Source organism: Eleutherodactylus coqui, chromosome 11 (genome assembly GCF_035609145.1).
Source record: "Eleutherodactylus coqui strain aEleCoq1 chromosome 11, aEleCoq1.hap1, whole genome shotgun sequence".
NCBI classification, from domain to species: domain Eukaryota; kingdom Metazoa; phylum Chordata; class Amphibia; order Anura; family Eleutherodactylidae; genus Eleutherodactylus; species Eleutherodactylus coqui.
The window spans coordinates 120,042,387-120,059,408 of record NC_089847.1 but is presented as its reverse complement, the minus strand read 5'-3'; the positions used below and the strand labels follow the sequence as shown (position 1 = coordinate 120,059,408).

General features: G+C 45.3%; 1 protein-coding gene across 1 annotated transcript in view; it reads right to left on the bottom strand.

Moving 5' to 3' along the window:
- TPCN2 (two pore segment channel 2) overlaps nucleotides 1-16,695 on the bottom strand; it is a 36,317-nt gene extending 19,622 nt beyond the window's left edge. Inside the window, exons 1-10 of the mRNA XM_066583428.1 lie at nucleotides 16,376-16,695; nucleotides 14,661-14,722; nucleotides 12,808-12,884; nucleotides 11,827-12,004; nucleotides 10,272-10,388; nucleotides 8,486-8,592; nucleotides 6,400-6,472; nucleotides 2,601-2,700; nucleotides 1,357-1,422; nucleotides 1,209-1,273 (exon numbers count right to left, since the gene is read on the bottom strand). Of these exons, the coding sequence (XP_066439525.1) occupies nucleotides 1,209-1,273; nucleotides 1,357-1,422; nucleotides 2,601-2,700; nucleotides 6,400-6,472; nucleotides 8,486-8,592; nucleotides 10,272-10,388; nucleotides 11,827-12,004; nucleotides 12,808-12,884; nucleotides 14,661-14,722; nucleotides 16,376-16,547 (1,017 nt within the window). The 5' untranslated portion in view covers nucleotides 16,548-16,695. The remainder of the gene's footprint in view (nucleotides 1-1,208; nucleotides 1,274-1,356; nucleotides 1,423-2,600; nucleotides 2,701-6,399; nucleotides 6,473-8,485; nucleotides 8,593-10,271; nucleotides 10,389-11,826; nucleotides 12,005-12,807; nucleotides 12,885-14,660; nucleotides 14,723-16,375) is intronic.
- Between the last annotated feature and the right edge of the window lie 327 nt (nucleotides 16,696-17,022).

Genomic DNA, 17,022 nt, shown 5'->3' with positions numbered 1-17,022 from the left:
CAATGCAAGAGAGTCTAATTAAATGTGAATTAAGATAAGCTAGGTGCGTTAGGGGACAACTACACACATAACCAGCTTCATTCATTGTTTTTCATGTATTTAAAATATGGCTGCTATCCATATGTAGCTTCCATTATCTTTACAGAGGTTGTACAAGATTAGAAATACAAGAACACTTTCTTCTCAAAACAGCGCCACACCGGTCAACAGGCTGTTTCTGGTACTGCGACTCATCTTCACTGAAGTGAATAAGGCCGAATGCACACGGGCGGGCCATAACTGCGGCAGGTGACCCTGTTGTACCTGTCATCTTCTTCGCCAGCGCGCGGACTTTTCTTCCGGCTTCTCTGTGCTGCGGATGGTCCGCACGGCTCACCGTCGGACATGCACAATACAGATTTTGTAGGTTTTTTTTTAACTCCTGATTTTCTTGCGGAATCCGCGGCCCGTCCACAATGTAAATTGTGGATGGGCCGAGGGTCGGACGGCTTCCATTGACTTCAATGGAAGCCGTTAGTCCAGGAACCGCAGTAAAATGGAGCATGCTGTGATTTTCCATTGGCTTCCGCTCGTGTGCGTGAAGAATCATTTTTCCATAGCGTGCTACGGAGGGTTATTGCTGCAGAACCCGGATTCCGCAGCAAAAATCCACCTGTGTGCATGAGGCCTAAGGCCGGCTGCACACGGCCGTGACTGGCTCCGCCGCGGAATTCCGGGGTGGAGCCAGTCATGGCGCCCCCTAGAGAACCCCAAACTTACCTGCGGATCCGGCGTCCTCGCTCCCGCATGACGCTTCGGCGTGACGCGCCGGCCGCGTCATATGAGTTGGCGGTGGTAGGCGGAGAAGCGGTTTCACGCTATCTTCCGCTGTGCTACAGCGGAAGATAGCGTGACGGACGGCTTCCATTGACTGCAATGGAAGCCGTCCGCGTGTACGCCCGCGACAAATAGAGCATGCCGCGGGTGAGGACGGGTGATTTCACGGTGCGGAATTCTGCACCGTGAGCACTGAGCTATTAGGTTCAATAGAAGAATTACGCGGCGGAAATCCATCCGTGGGAAGGAGCCCTAAGACAGAGTTGCGATATTACACAACATATGAACAGACGTGGCACTATTTTGGGAAGGAAGCCGCCATATTTCTCTACTCCTGTACAACATGTCAGATTGCGTCACTGCAGAAAAAAAACAAAAAAGCACGCCATTACCATTAAATAACCGCGGAACTGATTGTAGATGATGGCCGTCAGCAGGTTCATCAATATCAGACTTCCTATGGAACAAAGATGATGTAAGTGATTACATTGTAACGTTAATGGCTGGTACTTACAGTAAGCTTTACTATAGAGCACTTACCTATCACTGAGAAGATGATGAAGAAGAGGCAGTACGCCCGGTTAAGCGAGTACGCCGGAATCATCACTGGAAGGGTACAAAGCTCCAGGTCAGTCCGTTACAATATAGCATCGCTAAGTCACGGGCTTTATAGTAAGAGTACCGTAATTAACCCCTTCAAGACCAGAGATTTTTCAGTTTTTATTTTCGGTTCTCATTCCCACCTTCCAAGAGCCAAAACTGCATGAGGGCTTACTGTATGCAGGACGAGTTGTATCTTAATTGTACCATATAATGTACAATGAAATGTACCGCAAAATGTAATCTTTAAGTGGAGTGAAATTGCAAGAAAACCGTGCAGTATCTATTTTTCTTTGCAGTTAAAAACAAATTAACTTTGTTCTGTGGGTCAGTACGATTACAGGGATACCAAAATGTATATAGTGGGCGACCAACTAACTATGTATAAGTACATGAGGGGACAATACAAGGATCTCTCCCATGATCTGCTTATACCCAGGACTGCGAAGGTAACGAGAGGGCATCCACTACGTCTAGAGGAAAGCAGGTTTCATCACCAACACAGAAGGGGGTTCTCTACTGTAAGAGCAGTGAGACTTTGGAACTCTCTGCCTGAGGAGGTGGTGATGGTAAAATCCATAGAGGAGTTTAAGAGGAGACTAGATGTCTTTCTAAAGTGCAAGGATATTACAGGATATAGTCATTAAATAACCAACAGGGTTGTTGATCTGGATCTTGTAGTCAGGTAGGAACTCAAACATTGATCCAGGGATTATTCTGACTGCCATTATGGAGCCGGGAAGTAATTTTCCCCCCCAAAAGGACTAATTGGCTTCTGCCTCATTGGGGTTTTATTTTGCCTTCCTTTGGATCAACAAGGAGGAGGTGGAAACAGGCTGAACTAGATGGATGTTGTCTCCCTTCAGCCTAACATACTATGTTACTATGTATGTATACAGATCCCAGAACCAAAGTTTGGAGAGCTGTATACTGAACACAGTATCATGCTGAACAGGAGAATAGGGAGGAGTTCTGTGGGAGTGTCTTGTCAGTGAGCAGCCAATCAGCATCATGCAGTGTTCTCTGCAATATTGATTGGCTCTGAGTAGCTAATAGAAAGGGCTCATCCCAAATGTCCTTTTCAGCTGGATTCCAAGCCAATCCCAAACACTAGAAAGCCATTAATGGACATTTAAAGAGAAGACAATCACATGACAGTTAGTTATAAGATGCCTGCTACTTACCATCTGGGTTGTTAGCGGTGGTTAGAAGCACCAGGAGCGTAGTCAGGGAGTCCGGCAGATTGCGGAAGTATCTAGACCACTCAACGTCAACCTTAGAATCCTGGCAAACACCAACATGGCGAGGGAAGCAGAAATATTCTATGTAACACCCAAGATAGCAGTTGCATCTACTTCTAAATACAATGGATCTATCTAAGTGTTTAGCGTTATGGATCAGGTCAAGGAGAAGCAAGAAGATGACCAAGAGGTGAGAGTAGTAAGAAAGAAAAAGAAGAACAGGTGCTTACACACAAAAGAGAGCCTAGTCCTGACAACAGAGGAAAGCAGAAGGTTGGAAACCTACACAGAAACAAGAGCAAAGTGAGACAATTGTTATAAAAGCTCATTACATTGTACATGTTAACACGGTTGCGTATACATGCTAGGAGCAGACTTTACGCCATAGTTATAATGTCAGTAAAACGGAAAAAAAAGTTTGGTACCGTGTTATCCAGTAGAGCAAAATGTGATTGTTCTCAGCAAGAGAAACCAAGTCATCTTGTAGATATGATAGCTTTTAATGGGTAACAAAAATACATGATGTTACAGCGAGCTTTCCAACCTAAGGAAAACCACAAAGAAACTCCACCATACCCTGCACAAGGATGACCGTCTGACACCATATTCCCGAACCCTCCCCTTTTGCGTTATAGGCAACCTCCTAATATGAGGAACTTTATAATCAGGAGTGCATTGCCCACTGACACACAAAAAGGAACTTATCCCTGTAATGTAAGGAGCTGTAAGAGCTGCTCACATATACTGACTGTGGACAGGATACAAATCCCCAACACACAGCAGGACTATAAGTTCCTGGGGACATTCACATGTTCCAGGTCTCTTGTTGTGTACCTGATCCACTGCAGTAAATGTCCTGTTGGGGGGCTTTATGTTGGGGAAACAGGACAAAAACTGAAAGCGAGGATGAGATCTCATCGCCACACGATTAAACAGAGAAAGACAGAATTACCTGTGGCCGAACACTTCTCTAGTCACGGACACAACATAGAACATATGAAAGCTACTATACTAAAAGGCCATTTCAAATCTCAACGTCACAGAAGAATTTGGGAGTATAAGTTTATAACCATCCTTGATATTCTCAAGAACGGAATGAACCTCGGAGGGGGCTTCTTGCATCAGTGGAGAATATGAGAAATCTATAGCAGAGATAACACGCTGGCCTGGTGACCCCCCCAACACCAATTTAGAGAGCATAAAACTTTCACATTACTTACCAGTGGGCTAATTAGGCATTTACTCCATTGCTCATCCTGTTCTGGTATTGGTTTAAGTGCAAATTACTCACAGGAGGTCTGTGCCTTTTCATATGTAGGAGTGTGTTTATAAAATCTTTATATATCACACATACAGTAAATAATTTGCAACACACACACACACACACACACACACACACACACACACACACACACACACACACACACACACACACACACCTTCTGATCCATTTCATTTGCCTGAGGAAGAACCCCAAGTAGGTTGGAAAACTCGCTACAAGATCATGTATTTTTGTTAGCCATTAAAAGGTATCAGATCTACTAAAAGATAAATAAAAAGGCCCTTTTATACAGAACAATTATCATTCCAGTAATCGTTGGATCATGAAAACTGAACGATAATCAGTGTAAACACGGCCAACGATTTTACGTCTGGCGATAATTTGGTCGCGCCTCATTTTACGCAGGCATACAAACCTGATGATAATCAGCCTGTGTAAAAAGGCAGTTGTTGATCTATGAGCGGCTGCCTGTTTACTCTGGAAGTGGGCAGCAGGATGACAACCAATTAGTGGTTCCTCAGCTCTCACCGCTCATCCCCCTGCCGCCAGCTCCGGTCCCCAATGTCTTAGGTTTAAGGGACGTAAACAACTGTAGCAGCCAATGACAGCCATAATTACAGAGCGCTGTCATTGGCTGCTGCAGTTGGTTTATAGACGGGCTCAGGCTGACATAGGGAGACCGGAGCTGGCGGTGGAGACCAGCGGGGTAGCGTGGAGAAGCAAGTAGCTGCTGATTTGTTATTTTTAAGACATGATGTATCCGATGACAGGGGGTTCCTTAACTCCAACAACTCCATTAAGAGCCCGACAGTCGCCCCGTGTGAAAGAACCCATGGAGTACAGATTATATAGATTACATTTTATAGAAAACAACATTCATGCAAGAAGTCAGGACTGAGAATACAGAAGCGGGACCAAAAGAATAAAAATAACCAAACTACAAAACATAAAGCCACAAACAGCTTATGAGTTACCGAGGATATGAAAGCGGTTATTATAGTAGAACCATACAGCAGGCGAGCGCAGATGGCACATCCTCCACACCCGGGGTGGTGCCTCTTCATCGCTCCATGCGGAATAAGACAAGTAGTAGGAACTTCCTAGGGTTAAGCCCCATTTACATGCAAAGATGATCGCTCAAAATTCGTTCAAAAGATAGGATGATTGACAGTTTGAGCGATCATTCTGCATAAGCTGCTAATGGTCACTAATGCCCATTAGCAGCTTATTAGCTTCATTTGCATGCAAATGAGCCTCCCTGAGCTGTATGCAGGTAGTCTGTTATCTGCATACAGCCCCTTTGTTCTGTTCTGGGATTGCAGCTGAATACAATGTAATCAGCGCTCCCGTGGAGAATCACAGTGTGGGGTCCCTGCTATCAGCTTTCCAGCCGACCAGTGGATTTTAAACAGAGCGAGGCCAGCTCTGTGCTGTGCGAGTATGATGGCTAGCTAGTTGTGGCTGCTTGTATGGCGTCAGTTTTCCAGAAACCAGCATATAGAACGAGTGAGTCTTCAGAAGAGGTAGTTATCTAGTTTAGATAGGGAATTTTGACTTCTTATAGGGAGGGGGGTCTGTTCCTCATCTGTTGTTCCTCATCTCTTTGTCACTTACAAAGAGCATCTATTAGGCTCTTTTCACACCTCATTTTCACAATTCAGTGCCGGTTCCATTCTGGCTTCTATGGCGAAAACCGCATGAGGATAGAGACCAGAATAGATACAGGACGGCACCATAGGAGAACATTTGTGAACAGAGACTTCTTTGGTCTCAGTCATATAATTTCCACTCAAGTCAGACTTTTTTAGCTGGACCAAAAAAAAATAAATTTCTTGCTCAGTACTTTTCTATTCAGTTTAAAGGACTGAGGCCAGATTCACGTAGGCGAGGGCAGAGGAGCTTTTCATTCAAAAAGCCTTGCATCACTTCTGTGAGATTGTGATCCAGGTGAGCGAGAGAAGATCGCAAGCGTTTTGCATTGATTTCACTGGGACAGATCACCTCGCACTCACATGCAAAGTCTTTAAAGGTCCCATTGAAAACAACGGGCGAGGCGTTCCGAGGGAACGCTAAAAGACAGAACATACAGTGCTCTGGGGGCAAAAATAAATAATAAATGGTCGTTTGAATAACTCCATTCAAAATAATGGACTTCATATTCGTGCGTCTCGCAACTCACAGAACGCACGCAAAAATTCTCGCTCGTTTTAATGTAACATAATCCATGTGAAAGACCAAAAAAGGGCTCCAGCTCACATTTTTGACCCCTATGGTTCTTTCCAGTTTCCATCACTATGCAATTTTCTGCACAGACAGCAAAAAAAAAGCAGAACAGAACAGAACCAGACCTGGATTGTAAAAAATAAAGTCAAAGCGAGACTTTTCATAAGTGTGACCCATTTTATAAAGAGTGTACTGGCGGCATCGGTCAGGCTTATTTCTCAATAGTAATGTAGTTACCTTTGCATGAGCAAACAGCAGCATACCGAACATGGTGAAGAGGCAGAGGTGCAAAGCCAGGAGCAGCATCACACTGTCAGGACACAAAGCCACGCGTTAGGGCGCTTTTATACATCACATGAGCGAACAATGTCACAAGCCGCTCCTGTGCGGGCAGATAAGTTGTTCGTTCGTTCACTCACCAAGTTGTTCAGTTGTTCATAATCACTATTATTGTACGAGAACAACTGGGCGATCGGCATTTAAACTGAAAGATCAGCGAACAAGCCAACGATTTGTACGCTTGCGTGAAATGAACAAGAATTCGTTTGCTTATCGTTCATCAGTCGATCCTTGGACACGTTTACACGGAACGCTCAGTCAAATTTGAACAATAAATCGTTCCAGCTGAACGCACCTTTAGACTCGACACAAACAAGACGCTTGCACCACGTGATAGATTTCATAAGAGGATCCCCGGGACGCGGCCATCTCATGGATGTGATCAAAAACAAACAGGCAGAGTTGTCCTCAGGTAAGTGAGACGGGGCTGTATACTTCTGCAAGCACTTTTTATTCCTGCAATGCGCGCAACTTGTGAAAATTAAGCAGTTTTGCTAATGGTGTTGATCCAACATTAACCCTTTGCAATTCCATTTTGGATTCAGGGTTTCCTAGGGGGTTTCTCTTTCGACCATTATACAATGGTGCCATCTGCTGGCTAGAGCCAGTACTGCGGTATGGGACATGCTGGAGAGGCCCCCCTGACAACAGAGCGGCCAGTAATATACAGTAAGAATACCCTGCCGGACATCTTCCGACATCGGAGCTGTACAGGCTTCAATCAGAATGTCTTCAGAAGTCACAGTGGATTGGAAAGGGTTAACCTGCAGTTTTATGTATACGGCAACTATATAAACCTACCGTATGCGTGTCTATGGTTAAATACGGCACACCGACCCTGCGTGTCTTATACCGCAGACCTGTGTTGCTCTCCTCCTTTCTGCACATCTACCAAAGTAGTAGAGAGGGCAGGGGGAGAATAATGTAACGCATGACAGGGTATGTATGCCATCTGTAACCATGGAGACAGGCCGGGTTAGGGTAAGTAGGAGAGTTTTAATTAAGGGTCCATCCACTCCTTTGGTATGCCCCTTTTACACGGGACGACAGTCGGCAGAACGATTGCAAGAGTGCCGACGTCACCGCTAAGGTTGTTAGCGCTCATGCAGAGCGTTTAGACATACAGACTTTGCCGCTGGATCGCCGGCTGGGGAGCATTTACATTGAGCGAAAAGCAAGCAATCCAGCAATAGTTTGTATGCTGACTGAACGTAGTCGATAACTAATAGCGAACAAATAGTAGGGTTCTTCTTTTTTTCGGCATTTACACCGTCCCGTGTAATTGGCCCATTAGACTTTCCTGCACAGTTCCATATTTTGGTTCCATTTTGGGAGCAGAAAAACAGAATTAAACATTTTTTCCCCTCTGCTTTCGATAGCTGGGTACTCATTTTACCGACCTCAGAAGGATGGAAGGCTGAGTCAACCTTGAGCCGGCTAGCTGAACCAAGTGGTGATTGAGCCTGCAACCTTCAGGTCATGAGAAAGAGCTTAGGACTGCATTCTGCTGCCTTAACACGACAAACGCAGATGTGAATAGGCCCAAAGTCCATTTGCAAACTTGCTTGATTTTAGATTTAAGAGGGGTATGTTCAGCTGTAAACTACTCATGGCCTATTCTTCAGTAGGCCAACCATGGTAGATCGTTGGGAGTCTCTCAAAACAGATCCCCACTGATCAGCTGTTAATCGGGTCAGCGCACTGTGCTGGTATGTGCAGGAAGCAGACAGCTCCTTTCTTGCTGCTGTGGCCAGGCTTGGTAGTACAGATCATTCCCTACATTGGGAACTTTGCCAGCAATACCAAGCCTGGCCACAGCAACAGGAAACAGAGCTGTTCAAGAGCCTGACAGATACCTAATTGGCTGGGTGGCAGACTCCAACAGGTCTATTACTGATTTTCTATTCTGCAGATAGCTGACAACTGGACAACCCATTCAACAAAAAAATTATTGCTGCAAACATGTACAATTCAGCCTCCATACCTGCCCATCTCTGGGAGCGTTCTCTTGATGCATTTGAGAGTCTTTTTCATTAAAGAGGAGTTTTGGAGAAGAAAGAACGGTCGCAGGAGCCGCCGGATTCTCACCCCCTGAAAGTAATAAATCGGGTTATTCTTTAGATAAACTTATAAAACTTTTATAACATTTCTAAACTTTTCCAATGTACGCTCTCTACTAGTTCAACATGGCTTTCAAAACTCCTGCTTGCTGTCCTTGTATAACAGGAGGGGTGCGACCTCTATGAGGAGGATCCGTAAGGAGAGGGGATGTTTGACCCCGCTTGGTTTCATTACAGAGAGAGCATGGTGAGCGGGGCACTGCTGCAGCTCAAGGGCCCGCTTACATGGGACGACTGTTGGGCACAGATGCGCCTGACAGTCGAAGCAGCGAGGATTACTCCAGTGCTTTTACACAGGAGCGATCATCATTCAGTGAATGGAGGCGGGGCTGGACGGAAATTGTTCTGGCCCATTCACCCGTTTATTTCGGACAATCGCGATTCCGTTTTTATGCACGCAGAGAGTGAAGGACAAAGACAAGCGAATTATTTCTCGCTCAGTCACTGCAGGCGGTTACACTAAACGGTAATCTTCAGATTCCCACGATCCGGCAAGAATCTGAACAATTATCAGCTGGTGTAAAAGCGCGCCAAGTCGGATGTCTTTCCCCAAATAAGGCCGGCTTCACGCGCGATAAACGCAGAGAATAGAACCCATTGATCTTAATGGGTTTATTCACATGCGCGTCTTTCAGCAGAGTACAAAAAAAAAAAAGTAGAACATGCTCTTTCTGCATATCTGCGCACCAAACGTGCCTTTAGAAATCAATGGAGGTGGTACAAATATGTACAGAATACGCAAGGATATGCATGAAACACTGGGCAATTCCACTGGAAGGAGAACACATCTGGGACTCAAGCATTTCAAGAGGTTCGTGTTTGTGCTCCGAGCGTAAAAAACACGAAATTAGTGCAGTAAACTACACTGCCGCATGCAAAAAGCCTCGTTCATAGCGCAAAATCGTGGCACCAAGGAGTACGCAATTGCACATACGCTCGTATGACGCCGGCCTTTTAGTTCACCTGCTCTCAGCACTGCAGTGGGGTACAATGAAAACCTCCCGGCAGATACTTAGAATTCTTTGTTCGGGAGACGCACTTTTTGTGCCATTGGCCTAAATCCAAGAGGTAAAGAAGCGTATAAAAGCCCTCCAGACTATATGTAGTTCTGTATGTGGTCTGGGTGGCCGTTTTTTTAACTTCAGAATGTCATCTATTTTTTTCATGTCGGGGGGGGGAAAAAAAAAAAAAAAAAAAGGCCCAATTTTTTTTCTGCCTTTCTTAGATTTATGCGATATGGACGCACAGCACATACGTTGGGGTCCAATTTTTTTTTGTATCCCCATTGACTTGAATAGTCAAATCTCATCTGCAAACAAGAGAGATGCGTTCCATGTGTCCGTGTGAAAAAGCACCCGATGTGTGAATGAGCAGACCGACCACTAGGGGTCCACGTGCTGTCAGAGTATAGTTCGTCGGAGAACCCCACGGCACGCGGCCAATATACACGCTTGTGGGCCTTGGGCCCATGGGTGCGCAGCATGTCCTAGTCAACGCTTCCAGGGCTTTCAGCTGATATCTAAGCTCTAAGTCTGCACTGTTCTTCCCAGATTAGCCGTCCGTCTGCACCAGTCGCTCCCTCGCACCACACCCTAGTTCTTGCACAAGGGACATACATGCGAGGCCGGCTTAGTCATAAAGTCACATTACCTCTCTGCACATGAAGCATAGAGACACCGTCCAATCGGCGAAGGAAACCGAAAGAGCCAGGAAGTAGCCGAGCAGCCATTTGTTCTTCATGAATTCCGTCCACCCAAATAAATAACTCTGAAAACAAAAAGATCCAAAAACATTTTTTACGATAATCTTCATTGACATTTCTAGTCCTTCTAAAGGCTTCTAAAAAGGTAATTAAAGGGACTTCAATTTTTATGTAGGTTTCAATTAGAAAGGTATGCGAGTTGTAAGCCCCTCAATCCCAACTGCAACGGGGGTCTGAGCAGCACTTGGGCTACCATCGCCAGATCAGTGCTGGTAAGAAGGATGCAAGTCAAAGCTTGGGTATTAATAGAGAATAGCCTCCTGTATTTAGGACCGTCATCTAGTAGGTGGACAGTACTTTGATACCAATGCAAGCGGTGTAATGCCTAATCTCCCCTGCGGAGGCACTGCAGCGAAACTGAACACTGGCTGCTTAAAGGGGGATTTCAGTTACACAAAGTTGTTAAATTAATGCTAATCAAATGTTATTAAAGTCTGCAATGTGGTTCTGCTTTGGATTTTGTGGCTGTAGCTCTATAAACCATTACCCCTTTCCTGAAGGGTTTACTGATAGGTTGCCCTGGACACGTCCTGTAGGCATTCCAGTAGTACAGACCGGTAGAAATGACCTGGGATGGCTTTTTTTCTCTATTTAGCTCTTGGGACCGGACTGCTGACCAATACCAGGGCAGCGCTTAGTGGGGACGGTACAGGTAGCAAATACAGAACAGGGAATTGTGGTAAATGTAGTTTCAAGCCACATGTCAGCGGGGATGTAGTGGCCATCTTGGAAAATGGCAATGTGGGGGAAACATGTGAAATGAAGAACGGCTGTGCGATTTATACCCATAACCTGCTGTGTACAAACACGGCACAAACACCTTTAATATCTGGAATACCACTTTAATTCCTCTACAGATTATGGATGATCTGAGGGTCTCAGCAGTAAAGCCCCATTTACACACACAGATGATCACTCAAAATTCATCAGAAACTGACAGTTTTGAGCGATCATTTTGCATTAGCTAGTAGCTAACTAGCTTTATTTGCAGGTATTTAGAGAACAGCGGGTGGTCTGTTCTCTAAATACACTATTGTTCTCCAGCGGGAAAACAGCTGAAAGAAGGTTATCAGCGCTGCCAACCGAAAACTCAGCATGCCGTCCCTCTTATTAGGGACGACGGATTTTAAGCTGAGCTGAACTCAGCGATGGACGAAAAGTGCACGATGGGACACATTTACCAGCAAGAATTATCGCTCAAAAGATGGTTTTTGAGCGAGTTTTGAGCAATAATTGTTGTGTGTAAAAGGGCCTTAAGGGACCCAGAGATCACAATATTGAAGGAGCCTTCCAAGAAACAGACTGTCTAAAGTGGAGACCCCCTTTAATTCTCTGCTGATTGCTCCTGCTGAAGGGCAGCACTTGGTCTGCAAGGCTTAGATTTTCCAGTCTCTTTATAGATGGAGCAGTGGGGAAGGGCTCCTGTGACCCTCGGACTCTTACCTTCACAGAGAGATCAGCAATAAACAGCAGAAACGTGACCAACTCTATGCCTTCCGTCAGTCCACACGGAGGCTCCCAGGCAGCTTTGCGGTAACGGACGTCCGACGTCAAGGTCAGGGAGGATGGCTTTTCTACAAAGGCCAATGCCAGATTCACAAAGATTGTCACATTTATTATCCTGAAGAAGAAAAAAAAAAAAGGAGTATAAGGGAACTCGACCTCTGTTTGAACATTTCCATTAAAGGAGAACTCACCACCTCCCGTGGTAACCTGTTCCACTCATTGATCGCCCTCAGTGACATCTAACTTATGTGATTTTACACAGTGTGATTGTTCTTCACTTACTCAATTTCACGATTGCAAAAAGAATTGTTGAAAACCTTTATATTGTTCATCGACTAGTTATGGGGCACGAGTTCATTCGCTAGTTGCTGCGTCTCAGCTCACCAAAAGTAGTCGCTGGTTGATTGCTAGTCATTAACAGACAACAATTACCTGTTTGCAGCAGACAACTGTAGTCTTTTAATGACTAGCCAACAACCTTGCAGTAAGGTGGGCACTTGGCATGCGCCTACCACAGAATGCCAGTCGTCTGCCACCTTCTTCTGAACATTTTTCCATCCCACTTCACACTCATTGGTTCCCAAAAACGCAAATATGTACGAGTGATCCTTGACTGAACAGGACCTTCTGGTCTTTGAAAGAACACTCGCTGCTACCATCCCTGGCTGGTTTTGGTCTAGTGAGAGGCCGCAGTAGTGAGCGCTACTTGAAGACCACTCACATGTATTTATGTGTGTTTCGCGGACTCGCCAACCAATGACCGTGCGTTGGGGAGTGGTTGAAATTTACAACAGACCCCTGGCCAAAAAACCTCATGCGCCCTAAATAGTTGAACGCAATTTTGGCCCATGTGTATGCTCCCAATTGACCACAGATAGTCCAAATCTTGGCACAGAAGGAAGATGTTGCGCTGCTCACCATTGGCACGGATCGGAATACCACCAGCGATACAACTGCAGGGAGTTCTGGTCAACGCGATGGTCTATGGAGCGATACTGCAAGCACAAGGAAAATGGTTTGTCTGGGTATATACAAGTACATCACTATCCCATCCCCTTATCGACATACAGACACAAGAGAGAGTGGAGCAACACATGACTGCAGGATCAGACTACACAGAGCTTGTTTGTAGTCTGTTACCTTGACGACACACAGGTTTACATAGGAGCTGTGTACACAAACCGACAGAAGAATTTTTAAATTAAGACTATTTGCAAAGTTACTTTTTTTTAACTTTAGATGAATTAGAGCCTCACAACTGGTTATGGTGGTGGATGTAGCCCAGCAATGCCGCCAATGGGAACAGTTGGCTTCTGAGGACTATTAACCAAAATTAGATATTAAAAACTATATTAGATGGGACTATAGATAAAGACGGGATTCACTGACAAGACGAGGTCTCGTAGCAGAATAGCTAAGGAAATGGTGAGAAAGCCTGGAATAAACCCTCAGCCCTCTCATGTCTGGAGTGACAAGCTCTTCTTGTTCTGTGCTGGAATATTCTGGAACATAAAATGCCAGAGGCGAGGTATGACTTATATCATATGAGAAGACACCGAAGAGCCATTATTCATCTATTACCAAGTTATAGATGTGCTGAATATTCGTGTCCAGCTCAAAGTCATATACGGATATAATCTAGATAAATATGGAGTTACTGTGTACATACATCACCTTACCTGTACTGAGTTACATCCTGTATTATACTCCAGAGCTGCACTCACTATTCTGCTGGTGGAGTCACTGTGTACATACATTACTTATCCTGTACTGATCCTGAGTTACATCCTGCATTATACTCCAGAGCTGCACTCACTATTCTGCTGGTGGAGTCACTGTGTACATACATTACTTATCCTGTACTGATCCTGAGTTACATCCTGTATTATACTCCAGAGCTGCACTCACTATTCTGCTGGTGGAGTCACTGTGTACATACATTACTTATCCTGTACTGATCCTGAGTTACATCCTGCATTATACTCCAGAGCTGCACTCACTATTCTGCTGGTGGAGTCACTGTGTACATACATTACTTATCCTGTACTGATCCTGAGTTACATCCTGTATTATACTCCAGAGCTGCACTCACTATTCTGCTGGTGGAGTCACTGTGTACATACATTACTTATCCTGTACTGATCCTGAGTTACATCCTGTATTATACTCCAGAGCTGCACTCACTATTCTGCTGGTGGAGTCACTGTGTACATACATTACTTATCCTATACTGATCCCGAGTTACATCCTGTATTATACTCCAGAGCTGCCCTCACTATTCTGCTGGTGGAGTCACTGTGTACATACATTACTTATCCTGTACTGATCCTGAGTTACATCCTGTATTATACTCCAGAGCTGCACTCACTATTCTGCTGGTGGAGTCACTGTGTACATACATTACTTATCCTGTACTGATCCTGAGTTACATTCTGTATTATACTCCAGAGCTGCACTCACTATTCTGCTGGTGGAGTCACTGTGTACATACATTACTTATCCTGTACTGATCCTGAGTTACACCCTGTATTATACTCAGGAGCTGCACTCACTATTCTGCTGATGGAGTCACCATGTACATACATTATTTTCTGGTGGAGTCACTGTGTAGATACATTACTTATCCTGTACTGATCCCGAGTTATATCCTGTATTATACTCCAGAGCTGAACTCATTATTCTGCTGGTTAGTATTAGAAACAGTCAACAAGCTTATCATGATGCAACCAAGGATACCCACATTGGCCTCCTCGCTGCCTCCTCTCACTCACCTGGATCGCATCTTCAATGAACACCACGGCCTGATTTACGTAGAGGCTTTCATCCGCGTTCCCTACGGAAATATAAATGGATTCCACCTTAAACCTCTGCCAGCAGTTTTCTGTTGGTTGGACTGAACCTCGCTCAGGACCCTGACAGGTTTTATATACGACGCACAATTTCTACAAGACCCTGCTTGCTGTCAGTGAATGGTAACACACTTACATCCCGAGAACGGTAGAACCTGTGCAGCTCCTGTACATCACAGTGGAGGTGATACAACTGTATCCAGTGCAGACAACCCCCGCTGATACACTGTAGCGAAGTGCAGTACATTCTGCCAGTTCTGACTGCTACCCTCTTCCATGGATCTACAGGAGCGGATATGATATCTGACAGAGCACTTGGGACGTCTGACTTATTACATGGCCTCTTAATGAGTAGGTTGTGTGTTACCGTGAGGGTGTAACCTCCCATGACAATCACTCACATCATTGCCAACACCCTCTTATTAGTCCCTCCATCATTTCTAACTCTACTCCCAGCATCTTAAAAGGACTGTCAGTTATAAACTACCAACGCTCTATTCTTAAGAGGAGACCATCAATAATAGATTGGAAAGGGTCCGCTGTTTGGGACCCCCGTTGATCAGCTGTTTGCAGATCCTATGTACTGAGCAGTTTCTGCAGGAAGCAGACAGCTCTGTTCTCACTGCAGTGGCCAGGCTTGGTATTACATGCAAAATTCCTATTTACTTCACTGGAAACTTTGCCTGTAATACCAAGCCTGGCCACTGCAGGGAGAACGGAGCTGTCTACTTCCTGTAGAATTCAGCTAAGTGCACAGTCACAGCGAATAGGGGTCCGGGGCAGATAACCCTAATGATTTACCATTAATGGCCTATCCTGAGGCTAGTCCATGAATAGTTTAGAAATGGGCAACCCCTTTAAGTGTAATAACAGAAATCTGGTCTTAAAGGGGGTTGCCAGGACTCAAAAGGGTATTCCCAAGATTGACTTATCTATCCAGATGGCCTGTTGGCGACAGAGGGAGTTATTTGCAGGGTAATGGGGGTTGTTTTTGAGGAGGATGCCCTGCATCATTAGTGTATTTAAAAGGGGTTTTCCAGGCAGTGCCTGAGTCAGGGTGGAAGCCGCTGCTCCGATCCCCATGTAGTGGCTGACGTTGGTATTGCAGGCGCAGCGCTCATTGAAATCAAAGGAAGCTGAGCTTGTAACTGCAGCCTGGGGTTCCATTGATTCCAATGAGAGCTGGGCCTGCAATACCAGCGACGGCCACTACATGGGGATCGGAGCAGCTGCTTACACTCTGTTGCCAGTGTATCCCGGCACTGACAGCAGGCGCCGCCTGTAGATCACACGCATCCATAGAGATCAATGGAGACCATACGCACGGAAACAGCGTTAAGATAGGGCGCGCAGCGATTTTCTTCCGCTTGTAGAATCCGCCATTCCTGCCCGCACATCTAAGCGAACCGGTGACAGTCCACACCCGCGCGGACGGCGATCACAGAATCCGCCATTCAAATCCAGTCGTGCGAGGCCGGCCATAAAGCCGGTGTGAACGAGTCCTTCGAGAGGATCCATTACCCCTCCTGACAGTTTACTTATGAACCCCTAAATGTACAACTGGGAGGAGCTGCAACTCAAAGGGGTTAAACTGGATTATTATTATCATATTCATGAGACAATTTGCATATTCTCACCATTTGCTTCTTCCAGGTTGGGAGCCCTCACGTCCCCCTGCAGCAGAGCACCCCCTCCTGAGGAGGCAACGGAGGAGTAGGAGCCGGTCCGGGGTGCCCTCTCCAGGCTGTTGAAGTCCGGGTCCGCACACCAGCTCTTGTCCGCCGCAGACAGGAGAGGCTCCGACTCCATCGCGGCCGCCGCACACAACCGACCACCCCGGAAAAACGAGCAATTAATACGTCAAACTAAAAACTAACAGCCCATAAACTAATCTCTGACAGAACATCGCCAGTCACACGGAACATGAGACCTTCGCGGTGCATGCCGGGAATTGTAGTCCAAACGTACTCTCAAGCAGTTCACGTTTACATTGTATAAATATCCGCCTCTGAACTACACTTCCCAGAAACACGTTGCTTTGAATGTATTAAACTTTATTGAAAAAAAAACAAGATATAGAATTTTGTTACCGTCGGGACAGGTGATTCTCAATAATTGAAGTTATATTTAACCCTTTGAGGACGTCTTTTGTTCTTTTATTTTTTTGTTTACTCCTCCCCACTTAAAAAAAAAATCATACATTTTTATGCTTTCCTGTCAAATATAGGTGTCTGAGCTTTTTAAAAAATCTTAAAGTGAAGTGAAATGGAGAAGAATGCAATTG